General features: G+C 44.1%; 1 protein-coding gene across 1 annotated transcript in view; it reads right to left on the minus strand.

Annotated features, from left to right (window-relative positions):
- Nucleotides 1-351: 351 nt before the first annotated feature.
- The window catches only part of LOC126108932 (speckle-type POZ protein-like), a 333,552-nt gene continuing 319,505 nt past the window's right edge, over nucleotides 352-14,398 (minus strand). The window contains exon 2 of the mRNA XM_049914302.1: nucleotides 352-929. Coding sequence (XP_049770259.1) covers nucleotides 352-918 — 567 coding nt within the window. The 5' untranslated portion in view covers nucleotides 919-929. The remainder of the gene's footprint in view (nucleotides 930-14,398) is intronic.

Genomic DNA, 14,398 nt, shown 5'->3' on the forward strand with positions numbered 1-14,398 from the left:
TGACGGAAATAAAGGAAAGATTGAAGAGTGGAATTAAAATTCAGGGTGAAATGATATAAGATTTGCTGATGATTGATTCCCTCAGTGACAGTGAAGAAGAATTGCAGGGTTTGCTGAATGGAATGAACAGTCTAATGAGTACAGAATACGGAATCGGAGTAAATCAGAGAAAGGCGAAATTGATAAGAAGCAGAAGAGGTGAAAACAGCGAGAGACTTAGGATCGTGAACTGACGATTAGTAAGTAGATGACTTTAAGGTGTTACATAATGTAGGCAGCAAAGAAACCCATGACGAACAAAGCAAGGACGATGTCAAATTCACACTCGCACTGCCAAAAAGGGTATCGTGTTTACCTGGCTTCTGCTGGTGGCTCTCCGAGCATACTGCTGACTTCAATGACTTCTTGCGGGTACTCGAGCACAGCGTCCGCCCAGCCCCGCGTGGCCATCACCTGCAGGTGGTCCTTTATGAAGGCGACGGCAGCCCTGGTGGCGTCCGGGCACGAGTGCCTCACTGCCGTGACGGCCGTCGCCGCTGCGGTCTCGACGGCCAACTGCGAGATCAGCTGCCGCTCGCAGGCAGCCTTCAGGGCCGACAAGCCGTACTTGTCGGCCGCCGAGAGCAGCTGGACGGCCGTGTCGGGCAGCTGGGGGGCCTGCAGGGTATACGTGTAGGCCACCAGGAGCCTCAGCACCGGGCCCTCCACGTCGTCGATGCTCACCTGGCCGCAGCTGGCCTCCAGCATGTCGTGCGCGAACATCGCTGCGAACACGGGGCTCGCGGCTGCCAACACGGCCCTGTGAGCCGCCACCCTCGTCTCGCCCGCCACCAGCGTCACCAGGGCGCCTTCACCCCCGTCTAGCAGGGCGGCCAGGGCCTCGGTTGTGGTGTTCTGAACCTCCGTAACTGCCGACATGGTGGGTGGTCCTGAAACACAGTACCACTGAGCAACCCTCACACTGCACCCTCAACACTTGTACGAGGCGCATGCAGACCTGTATGAAACAACAGCTGGTGAGTGTTGTCCACCCTAAATCAAATGCAACGTCACCAGTTTCCTTCAAATGACAAGGGTCCGTACTGCTTCGTGATCACCTAAGGTTTGTAACTACCAGCGTCGTACTTTCACCTTCTAAAAATGTTATCGTTCTCAGTCAAAAGATGCTTTATATATGCCATAGCAAAAAATGGCAAAGCAACAAACTTCTTTCAGCACTAAAGTTACAGGACTTATATTTAAATCCAAGCTCGTGGCACCTCTGAGAAAAATTTTCTTCCTCCTTATCTCAGGTTCCTCAGATCCGTGACACCTCATCAGAAGCAATGTACATGTAATGCAGAAATCAGTTTCCTCGGTGAATGTCTCAGGGTAGGCACGATTAAACTTGACTGGCCACCGTGGCCGAGCGGTTCTAGTCGCTTCAATCCGGAATTGTGCGCCTGCTATGGTCACAGGTTAGAATCCTGCCTCGGGCATCGATGTGTGTGATGTCCTTAGGTTTAAGTAGTTCTAGGTTCTATTGGACTGATGACCTCCGATGTGAAGTCCCATAGTGCTCAGAACCATTTGAACCGTTTTGAACGACAGTAAGAGTCTAAATTCATTGGTATGAATAACTCTCCTTTGAACACACTGATATCTGCGTCTTCTTTCTTAAGAAAAAGATGCAGCACCCACCTCCGTGGTAAAGAATGCTGCATAATACAATCATAAACCATGTCGCCATTTTATCCGAATGTTGCAAGCTATGGTGTACCCAGGTATTTCCAGGTTGAGCAGTTTAGGAATGAAACTCGTTGGCTCCATTTCCAGAACGTGTGTTGTGGAACTTTCGCACAAATATATATTTGTATCTCCTTTTGGCGTGGACGTGTTTGTATAGCATCTTTGCCCCCACAGAACGTTCGGATACTTATTAGATGACAGATACGTCATGGCTAAACCAAAGTAAGCACTATCACAGCTCCGACATCACTCTTGACTCTCCTGGTCGTATGAGGGGCAAACGACGAAGTCAGTGAAATAGTTCCACACACTACAGTGTAAACTGGTTTCCGAAATTCAGACAAGTGGGTTTCGCGAGCACGGCGTCCACTTTTTTCAAAACGTGCCGAATCAGCATCTCGATTCCACCAGCGTAAGAGGTCTGCCGGATTGTTACGGTGCCAGCAGAGCGCCTAAGAATTCGTCCCAAGGCTTCTGTCACGCCCGCTCGACGTGGATGGAGACGCCGAGGCAGTGCTGTACAGAGCGTAGCGCCGGAGGTCACCGCAGGGTCGCAGGTCAACACGTACACTGCAGGCTTCTGGAAGCCACCCGACCAACCCAAGTCTTCCTTTCCCATCCCTCGTCAGTTAGTTGTACACTTGCTTCCGTTTTATATCGCTTTGTCGTTCTTTCGCCTCCCCATACCAAGTATGCACTCAATGTTATAGGCTCAAAACTTTGGACACTGGCGTTGTAATCGGATAATGAACGACTTTTCACTGTTGTTTACAGGTATTGTTACCGTATTTTCCTACATCCAAGTGCTGCTGCACGTCAATAAACGAAGTGGTAAAAGCTGTAAAGCCGTTTACATTTCCATACAGTCTTCGAGCATCGACATGTTCCTCGTCTAAGAAACAAACGTCATTGTCTTATAAATCTTTAATGTATCCTGAGATCAGTGGTGTAGTATTCTACTTTATTGTGACACTCACAATGCGGCTGTAGTTTACACTGAGCTTTCGCAGATCCTTTCACTCAAACGGTTTTCTAGGTAATCACAAATTTGCCAAGATACTGAGCGGGATCGTGTCTGAATTATTAGTAGACAGAGAGCCATGGTCCCGATCACCTTCAGCATATTTTGGAGACACCATCTTCGTGCGTGTCTGCGCCATGTAACCCGCAGAGAAAAGTGTGTGAAATGCAAGTAGTGGACTGGATATGCAGGGGGCGGCGGTGAGACACTCTGGACTCTCATTCGGGAGGACAGTGGTTCGACCACACACCGTGCAGTGGTCTGCAGCAGGTCTGCAGACGAAGGGCGAATCAGTGGACGTGGCTGCTTGTCATTTGTGTCTTCTGGATCGGTTTTCTGTTTGCTGGCCACCCACACAGGTTTTTCTTCATAGAGTCTCTCTCAATAGGAGTGCCGTGATGGTGCCCTAGGAGAGGCATGACCTTTAAGGTAGCCCTACCGGTCTTCATTACCAAATGTTCCACAAATTGCAACAGGTATTTAGCTGTCGGTGTGTCGTTTCCCAGGAAAACCGTGAGGAAGTGGTCTCATTTTGTCCATCATTAAAGTTGTTTACAAGCTTTCCAATGAGTAAGACGTGCATTAAACTATTTTTCAATATTTATATAATTTCCAATGGTGGTGATGTTTCCTTCTACAGTGTAATTTCCGTGTGTGGGTCACACAAGTCAGAAACGACTTCACGGTGCCATCAATTTGGAATCATTACAGTCGTCTCATCAGTATGAATTGCAAACTTCTTTATTCTTTTTCCATCCAAATTCGAAATTAATCAGCAAAAGCACTCTACGCCCTCTCCAAGGTTTTTTTATTAATGATTAAACATTTGGCTGAGCTTTTGATATTAATAGATCACTTTCTTCCAACCCTCAGAGGCGTTTTCGATGTGATGGGGCCTTCCACTGTAATTCCACATGTCTGATGGCATCTGGTCTTTATCAAGCAACTGGTCCAGAAATAGTCAAATAATCGACGAAACACTAGTTTTTCAGGCAGTATTTTCTGAATAGACAGCCAACCATGGTCCAATATTTCTAAGACAATGTATCGTACTCTGGATAGATTGTTAGATAACAATGTCTTTCTTCGTTTCGTTAAGAGGAGACTTTTTTCCACGTTGTTGATTAAAATGAAAATTGCAACTCGTAATCTCTGGTTCAGGAAATAAATTTCCAGCTGATTGGAATGGACATTAGCAATTTCCAGAGTCATTATGAGAGAAGCAGGATTCCATCCGAGCACATTTTTATTTGTTAAGTAATAGTAAATATTAGGACTATATAGTATGTCTCAAATAGTGAGGTGCATTCTGACTCCTAACATGTACACAATTGTCTTTCATGATTCAAACAAACTGTTAGCAGTGGTTAAATTGTGCTCTGTGCGAAATTCTGCCAGGCAGCTTCCCCTTTCATTCCCTTACTTCAGTTCTTTTCTCCTCCAACTTTTCTTCCGCTTCGTATTCCGACTATCGATTTCGAGTGCCCCATCACAAGTTTTCATCTCGCTAAACGATCTGACCAATTTCTTTTCTCTCTAAAAGCATTTCCTCAATCTCTTCGTCATTTTCGGAACCAGTTGACGTGCAAGCCAGTACTGCTGTAACTGGTTTGGCTGTGTGTCTGTCCTGGCTGTGGTAGCGACTTCACTGTGCAGCTCAGATAGCAATAAGATGTTAGTGTTTTCGGCCGAGAACGATATTAAACAAATTTCCAGTGACCTCAGGGAGAAATCCAAGGAGGAGCTAGTCTCAAACACACGCATTTCTTGCTACCAGATGCCGAGACGAAGACAGGCATTGTGAAGAATCTAGCCACATCAACAACAAGGACCCAGATTAAAATACATAAGCACAATCATCGTCCAACTGAGCTACTTACAAAATTACGGGGGCATTCGATCTGCAACGCTACACTTTTTTCTCGGCCAATTTCTGTTGGAAAAATGCGAAATTTGTGAGACATTGTGGAATATTCCCGCTTCAGCTCCTACAGCTTCATGAAATTCCAACAGCTGACAGCACCGTATGTAGCCTCCAAAATGGCGTCCGTAAAGGAGCTGCGACCCGAGCTGCGAGCTGTCAGGAGTTTCTTTCGGATGAAAACCAGAGCATCGGAGATCTTCATATCCGCTTGCAGAATGTCTGAGGAGATTTGGCAGTGAACAGAAGCACCGCGAGTCGTAGTGCGAGGTGTCTGTCAGCGTCGTCAGAAGAGCTTACTGGTGATCAACGCCTGGCCTAGCAGCGCCATCGTCTCAGCAAGGTTGTGCATATCTGGCCGACCTCCACGTGTCGGTCAGCTGCAGACGGCTGTGACTCCTGCGATGTGGGAACGTGCTCTCCTTCAAGGTGACCGGTGGATCACTCAGAGCTGAACAACCCGCATCTCGCACCTTCCGACTTCCGTCTGTTTGGTCCAACGAAGGATGCACTCCGCGGCAAGCAGTACACGGATGACGGCAGGTCACTGATGCAGCAAGACGTGAGTGGCTGATCAACTGTTTACTCACTCTGTCAGTTTTATCAGTTGAACGAAACAACCAGATGAAACTGGCCATGTCAGTTATATGAAAATATGAACACTTTTTCAACCACACTCTGGGTTTTCACTGTAGCTAATTATTACGAATTGTCATCTTACATCGAAAGCGTAGCTTACCACGGAGCTGGAAGGAGAGCAGAATTTTGGTTCTCATGCTGGCACAGCTGATTTCAAGTGAATAACTTCAGTACTTTCGGAGATATAAATTTTTACCTAAGGGACGACTGATGGATTCTTCTATAGCATCAATTGAAACTACAACCAGAAGTACAGGTCCATAGGATCTAATTGTCTGGAATTTTCTTTCGTTTCATTACCACAGATTTATGACTAAATAAAAAGTACTTTGGAAAATAATTATTTCATAGTGTTTTGGTTATTTAAGTGTTTTGCAGGGTCTGAGGACATACTCAGAAATTTTATGGAAATTAAGTAAATCTAAGTGTGAGAAAGTTTCTTGTACAATAGTGGAATTTGTGGCGTATGCCCGACTTAGGTGGATTTTGTAAAAGGCAGCCAGAAGGGGCGTTGAATATTAAACTTTTAAGTAATTTATGTTGCGGAATGGAATCTAATTTTGTCTTCATTAAATTTTATTTAGTTTCGGAATTACGTGATTTCTCGTCTAAATTACCTGCAGTAATCTGATTGGCTGACATTAAAAATACCTGAAGTATACAAGTGCTCGAAATGATCTGATTGGCTGTTTAACATATTAGCCAATAGGAATTAAGCATATCCCGTGCGTACGAGTATGGCTTTGTGCCTCCGATCTAGGAGTCAATTAAGTCTTCTGGTAAACGCCTGTGTTAAATCGCGCTGATCAAATTTATTCCAAAATAAAGAAATTTGCGCGTTTTATTGCTTCTCTTGCCGTTGACAAAGAGCGACTACAGTACTGAATATTTTGTGAAAGCTTGAGATTTGTGAGTGATTTATTTTAGGAGATATTTGCATGTGAACATTTTATTTCGTACACAAACACTGCGCGGCGTGTTTCGTGCTGATTACGAGACATTATATGCATTATAGGAATGTTTCTATACTGAGTCTGGGTGAGTGATTTCACTTACTTTTGTTTTCAAGGTTTATTGGAATGCCGCAATTGTTACATCAGCCCAGAATTTTGTCATTCTGCATGCTTTTCGAGGAGATAAGGACTGCACTGAGTGCAGGTTATTTCTGGAGGAGACAATATTCCATAAAACCACATTTAGAAAGTCTGTAGAGCCAACGTCAAATCCTGACTCTGCGAATACATCTTAACTCCATTCGTATGGCTCTCGCACAGATCACGAAGACAAGTTTAGACTGATTACTGCACACACAGAGGCACTTTAATGATTCTTCACACACCCCTGAACGTGAATGGACCATGAGAAACTCCTAGTAAGTGATACGATGGATGTACCCACTGCCATGCACTTTACAGTCGTTTCAATGGTGTAGATAAATGAGACTCAGTTTGGGAGGAGGAAGAATCACACTACCTTTTAAAAGACTGTAACTGATTGGTTTCTCCAGTAAATATAAGGACCTTGCTGCTCTCACACGTAAACAAATCGGGTAATACATAACGAGTCCGTAATTATGAGCAATACATCATCCATCTGCGGTAACTATAGACTTTGCATTACTGTACTGAAACTTCCTGCAGAGCTGAAAGGAACATTTACAACTTAACGGTCGTTAAATACTGGAAGAAACCAATAGTGTGTGGCTTTTTCAGTCCTTATTACGACCATGTGCTCCCTCTGAACGTCATCACATCATCAGCGCACACAAATGCAACTGTGAGGCTACATAAATTGACGGCTGTGTGTCTACCAAACGTCGGTTTTCGTCATTTGGTTTTTTTCCCTGTATGCAGACATCGTGAAGTGATCAATGGGCAGAATTACTCACAACAGAGTCAGTGCCCATACTGACACATACGAAGAGTTTCATTATGCACTTAGTCGGGGAACTGCGATTGTGCAACACTATTGCATTGTAGGTAACATATGAGACACTACGCCCGGCTAAAAACCAGGACGACCTTCCTGCTGAAAAAGACACACGCGAGATTCTCCTGTCCTCCGGCAAAGTGGCTCTGCTTCCCCACTCAAACCACCAACCTCCGAAAACCATGCAGTCCTTAAAGGACTGCTTAAAACCTATTCGTGGCTCAAAGTCAGATCCCTTATCAGTGAAGAGCCGTCGAATGACTTATCAGTTGAGTGGAAAAAGCTAGTCAAAAGTCAAGAGGTATCGATTACATTTACCAAATCACCCACCAAATGTCTGAAGTACGGCAAGCTGCAATCATTCTGGAGTGTTCTACATGGGAGAAACAGATTTCCTCTGGAAAAAATTAACAGCAGCTACTGCACCTTACAAACACATTCCCGCTGGGAATCGAACCCGGGGCCCCGTGCGCGGGAAACGAGAACGCTACCGCAAGACCGCGAGATGCGGACACCTCTTCACTGTGCTCGCAGCAGCCGGTCTCCACCAGCCTCGCCGCGTGACGTCACCCGCTGACCCTGGACTGACGACCCGCAGTTGTCTGCACTGCGCGGACGCCCGCTTCCCGCCCACAAAGCGCTGTTCCGCAGCGCCAGCGCGTCTCCTCGAAGCTTCCAGGCTTGCAGCGAAATGACGACGACGAGAAAAACCGAGAAACTGCGGCCAATACAGACGCCTTACCGAGGATCACCCTACCCACGCGCCATTCGCTAGCGTAACAGGAGCGAAAAGACAATATCAAGAGAAATCTTGTCGGGATCAGTATCTTAGTTGCCACTAATGCCCGCTGTGATACTATCCGAAACCGACAGGGTCCCCCCTCCGTTGGTAATTGTTGCAGTATTACATCGGCTGCATTCTAGGGCAGGACCTGAAATTCGAGGGTGTTTTAGTCAGCACGTACTCCAAACTATGTTACCTATTTCATCGTCAACACTGTCATAGTTCGACTTCTTAACGTACAATAACATCTGTTTAGTAAAAAAGCATTCCTGGGGGAACCCGTATTTCTCTCTCGTTTCTGTTCTGCCACTTAATAGCAAGCTGAATCTATCCTACCTACATGACCTGTATAAAGGTCAAAGCTGCATGTTGCTGCCTTCCGGTATCACCGAAACAACGAGGAAACTCGTTCGTTCTGAGATTAAACTGAGCACATAGAATAGTCGCCCAGAACAAGGTTGCAAGCTTCATTTTTACAGAAGTTCGGTTTTGCGTGGAAAAAAGTTGTTAACAGTAATTGGCGCAAGGTAGGGATACTGGAACTGTCTACCAATTCTTTTGTTGGTGTCAGATTGCCAAGTTTGCGTTGCACAGAACGAGGGTGTATCAATAGGCAAGATGCCGGACACAACAAGTACCGGTACACTTATTACGGTCAGTGCTCAAAAACCGGTCACCTCTATACAACATGACTGTAGAGGTCTGGTCTCTTGAGTATGGAACTGTAGCGTGTCTGCCGATTCATGTGCTTTGCATCGTCCGCCATGTTGTAGTTTGGCAAACATATTTCCATCGGTCCGTACGTGATAAAGAATTGCAGACCCATTTCTTGTTTTGAACTTGATGTCAAAATGTGATGTAATAGCCTGATGTGGAAGCCGACTCCGGAAGTATTTTCTTTTCCTGTTCTAGTGGCATTTCCTAGCAGCCATGTTGCAGTTTGGCAAGAAACGAAATACGAGCACCTACGGCTGGCACGACCTGACAGCTGAAGTTCAACATTGAGGAAGTACAGAGATCACTGTCAGGAACACACGAACAGAGGCAAACAGTGTAAACAACGCGTGAGTGGGTGGCGTTACGTGAAGCGTAAACGACTCACGGCTGCTGGAAAACAATACACTACTGGCCATTAAAATTGCTACACCAAGAAGAAATGCAGATGATGAACGAGTATTGATTGGACAAATATATTATACTAGAACTGACATGTGCTTATGTTTTCACGCAATTTGAGTGCATAGATCCTGAGGAATCAGTACCCGGAACAACAGCCTGTGGCCGTAATAAGGGCCTTGATACGCTTGGGCATTGAATCAAACAGAGCTCGGATGGTGTGTACAGGTACAGCTGCCCATGCAGCTTCAACACAATACCACAGTTCATCGAGGGTAGTGACTGGCGTATTGTAACAGTCCAGTTGCTCGGCCTCCAATGACCAGACGTTTTCAATTGGTGAGAGATCTGGAGAATGTGCTGGCCAGTGCAGCAGTCGAACATTTTCTGTATCCAGAAAGGCCCGTACGGGACCTGGAACATGGGGTCGTGCAGTATCCTGCTGAAATGTAGGGTTTCACATGGATCGAATGAAGGGTAGAGCCACGGGTCATAACACATCTGAAATGTAACGTCCACTGTTCAAAGTGGCGTCAATGCGAACAAGAGGTGACCGAGACGTGTAACAAATGGCACCCCATACCATCACGCCGGGTGATACGACAGTACGGCGATGGCCAAAACACGCTTCCAATGTGCGTTCACCGCGATGTCGCCAAACATGGATGCGACCATCGTGATGCTGAAACAGAACCTGGATTCATCCGAAAAATGACGTTTTGCCATTCGTGCACCCAGGTTAGTCGTTGACTACACCATCGCAGGCGCTCCTGTCTGTGATGCAGCGTCAAGGGTAACCGCAGACACGGTCTCCGAGCTGATAGTCCGTGCTGCTGCAAACGTCGTCGAACTGTTCGTGCAGATGGTTGTTGCCTTGCAAGCGTCCCCATCTGTTGACTCGGGGATCGAGACGTGGCTGCACGATCCGTTACAGCCGTGCGGATAACATGCCTGTCATCTCGACTGCTAGTGATACGAGGCCGTTGAGATCCAGCACGGAATTCCGTATTACCCTCCTGAACCCACCGATTCCATATTCTGCTAACAGTCATTGGATCTCGACGAAAGCGAGCAGCAATGTCGCGATACGATAAACCGAAATCGTGATGGGCTACAATCCGACCTTTATCAAAGTCGGAAACGTGATGGTACGCATTTCTCCTCCTTACACGAGGCATCACAACAACGTTTCACCAGGCAACGCCGGTCAACTGCTGTTTGTTTATGAGAAATCGGTTGGAGACTTTCCTCATGTCAGCACGTTGTAGGTGCCGTCACCGGCGCCAACCTTGTGTGAATGCTCTGGAAAGCTTATCATTTGCATATTACAGCATCTTCTTCCTGTCTTAAATTTCGCGTCTGTAGCACGTCATCTTCGTGGTGTAGCAATTTTAATGGCCAGTAGTGTACAGAAGTATCAAAGAAGGGGTGTTAATAGTGGCAAAATCACCAGATGAGGTATGTAGAGCAAGATTATTTTTCAAGTACTTGTTTTTTAATCTACATGTGACCCTTACAAGTGCTCGTTAGTCAAATAACGAGGTCAGTACACTTGTTTCATTGTAACTTTGTCTTTCGCGGTATAAACCTGTGTGCAACAGAATGTTTCCTTCTTCATGAAAAAGGAAATTAGTTTTGTCTGTTACAACCTTGTTCTGGGCGACTATTTAATTGTAATACTAGTCTCTACTTTGCCGCTCTTTATACTGAATTCAAGGTATTACTACCGGCAACAACTGCAAAATAAAGCTTACTCACTTCACAGAACAGTACGTATGTCACTGGATACGCGATGTTCTGTGCCTGCAGTTCCGAGCGCATTTAGACGAGCCTCGAAATAAAACACGACGCTGTCTTCAGCTTTAGGAATGACTTCGACAGCTCAGGGACATTACACAGCTGAGTGTAGCTGGCGTCAACATGACAGCGACTACATTCTTAGACCCAAATCCTACGCATTAGATCGCATGCATTACGACAATTCCAAGCGTAACAACTAGGAGAAACAAATAAAAGGTAATTGCCATCGTCAAACAGGAAAGTGGGACTATGACATACGACATATTTCTGTTAACGATAGCTCACTCATGACCATTTATGCTTCTCTCTCTCTCTCTCTCTCTCTCTCTCTCTCTCTCTCTCACTCTCAGCATTAATAAACGAATTATACAACAGTCTACACAAATCAAGTAGTGGTCAGTATTATTTCGAAAGTACGAGTATCGTCAAAGTCTGTGGTGATTTGATGTATTTAACTTGTTGAACTGTATTGCCAATGAAGGCAGATCTAATTACATGGCGATGTCTTTCCAACGACGTGATCTCTTCCTCTCACAAAGCACACACGGCCAGCTGCCGTATTCCTGTCGCGCGCATTATTCTCAGCTCACTGACCACTGTGTTGTGTCGCCTATCAACTGTTTACTTTTCTCAGTACAACCGTTTTATTCGCGAATCGCATTTTGTCAGTTTGCAAGCCGTAAGTCAGTAACCAGTATACGGCGTGTGCGTCTCGTATTGCCCGACGGCTACGCTCGTCATTGTTTTAATACTCCTCAGATGAAGAAAAGGAATAAAATCCTTTGTTAAGTTTCCATTCCTGTCGCTCAGTGTTAAAAATACGATGGGTTATGGGATTCAATCAATGAATACGTGATCGAAATTACAGGGTTACGATATCAAAAACTTCAACTCACTAAATACACTGAAAGGTGGCTACACTGAGCCACAGCGCCAGAGAGTTTTGTTTCGCCGCCTCCACTGGCAGTGATTATTGAGAAGTAGCGGAGGGCAGTGCTTGTTGAGAACTCGTAGTAGGCAGTGCTCGCCGAGATGTCGTAGTGAAGAGTGCTTGTCGAGATGTGGCAGTAGTCAGTTCTTGTTGAGATGTGGTAGTAGCGAGTCGGTGTGGAGATATTGTAATGATTAGAGTGTTTTTCATCAATATATATGAAGGTAAAAGAAAAAAAAATTTCCTTTTCTTTTTATTATCTCAATGTCTTAAATAATGCGTCATTACAGGTTCAGTCAACAAAGCATCTGGCTTGTGTTCTTGTATTAGAGTGTAATTCTGGTTTTCTTGCGCAATTACAGTATTTCTAATTTCTTTTAATGACTTCAGTATAAATGGTATTTGAAATTTCTTGTCTTATTGAAGAAGAACCGTGCCAGATGTGTATGTTGAGTCATACTTCCACACACAGAACAGTTATACTTGTGCTTTGGTTTCGCAGGTTTTATAGTTGCTGGGGACTTAATTACTTAATTAATTGTGTTAACGAAAATTTTCTTTCATTCTTTGTTGTTATTCCATGCAGTCAGATTGCGTACAAATACTAGTCAGGGCCAACCGTTTACGAGACACAGCGTAATCGGACATACAGCTACCAAAAATTAAAATTATTTGCATTTTATTTAATTAAGCCCCCATGCACGTGGCGACCGCTGCTTCGGATCGTCCCTTGGAATTCTTCTGATTGTAAAAATAGTAGACAGTAGTATTGTTGTAGTAATTTGTAGTTTAGTAATTGTAGTCTATTTTGCATGTGTAGATTTGGTAATTGTCATTCTTCTAATGCTATTTCAGAATTTAATTTTGCTGTCTTGTATACGCGTTTGACAATTTAGTGCAATTATTTCAATTGTTCGTTAATCGTGTTTGAGGGAAACATTTCGTGTGAATGGTATTGTTGCGGATAAGGAGGCATTGTGTGTAATTTTCGTACAGTGACGAGTTTTGTATGTTTTGTAAATGATTACGCGATCGATGAAAAAGACAAAAATGATGGATAGTCAGAATGACGAAATTGTTGACATGGCGAACTCGCCAACACAGGGGAACAGTATCATGAATAATGAAGTGGAAAACAATTTAATAAGTCGGGAAGATAGTCCGGAACCATTTCAAAATTTTCTCAATCAGAAAATTCACAGAATATGAGATCAACGATAGAAGATTCTGAAATAGTATCGGACACAGATAGCTTTATGGCTATGCAGAAGGAAGTTAGTTTTGCGGGAAATGTTAGGGGCGAAAAGAATTTCGAACCGGCTAATATGGAGCAGTTGATGGGTGCTATATTACATTTGGGATCACAGATGGGAACTTTACGATCTGAATTAAAAACAGATAGGGTAACAATGGAAACACGGTTAGACTCACTGGGATCACAAATAGGAACAATTAGAACTGAGATGGGAACAATGGAAACACGGTTAGACTCATTGGGATCACAGTTAGGATCTGAATTAAAAACAGAGATGGGAACTTTGGCAACACGGTTAGACTCACAAATAGGAACAATTAAAACAGAGATGGAAACAATGGAAACACGGTTAGATTCACGAATAGGGACGTGTTTCAAAAATATGAAAGATGAATTAAAGAAAGAAATCAGAGAAGAAGTACAACCAATTTTGAATGCTCACAATAATAGATTAATTGCAGTAGAAATCAGACAAAAGGAACAGGATAGAGAACAGGAGGAAAGAGATCGCGTAATACTACAGAAATTTTCAGAGTTAAATTTACAACGCGCACACGATAAGGAAGAAATATTTGAGAGAATCGAGGAATCCGTACCAAATGACAGAATAAATAACCTAACACAACAATATGAACAGTTAACTACCAAATGTGTTAATACTGAAACCCGAGTCGCGACACTTACGGAAGACGTAAATAAACAGAAAGAAAAAATAGGTGACTTATCGGAAAGAGTTGAGGAGATTTCAGATAAACTGACAAGTCTTAGTTTAAGTGGGGACAGAGATTCAGATGATACAGAACCATTGCCATTTGCAGAAACCGAAGAGTACCAGAACATAAATAAGCATGTTGAAAATCAGGAAAAATTTAATGAACGCGTTAAAAGGGAAGTTGAGGCATTACGAAAGCAAGTCAAAAAAATTGAAGGCGAAATCGGAGGAAAAGACAGCAAAGGAAATTTAGAATCACAGATACCAGAGGGGTTTGAAGAAAGTAATTTGTTTCGTGTACGGGATGCAACAAGAGAGCGCCAGGCGAGTGAATTTAACAATAATCAACATTGGGACTGGGACAGACGCGGTAGGTCTTTCTCGCCACGAGGTGAAAACTTTGACTATAAACACTTTTTGACTGTTCGGAAATTTAAGATCTTCCGCAATTCTAAGAATCACATACATCCATGTGCATGGTTAGATCAATTTATGTACGCACTTCCACCAAATTGGCCACTAAGTCACAAACTGGAATTTATGTGTGGATATTTAGAAAACG

This window comes from Schistocerca cancellata, chromosome 11 (genome assembly GCF_023864275.1).
Source record: "Schistocerca cancellata isolate TAMUIC-IGC-003103 chromosome 11, iqSchCanc2.1, whole genome shotgun sequence".
In the NCBI taxonomy this organism is placed as follows: Eukaryota; Metazoa; Arthropoda; class Insecta; order Orthoptera; family Acrididae; genus Schistocerca; species Schistocerca cancellata.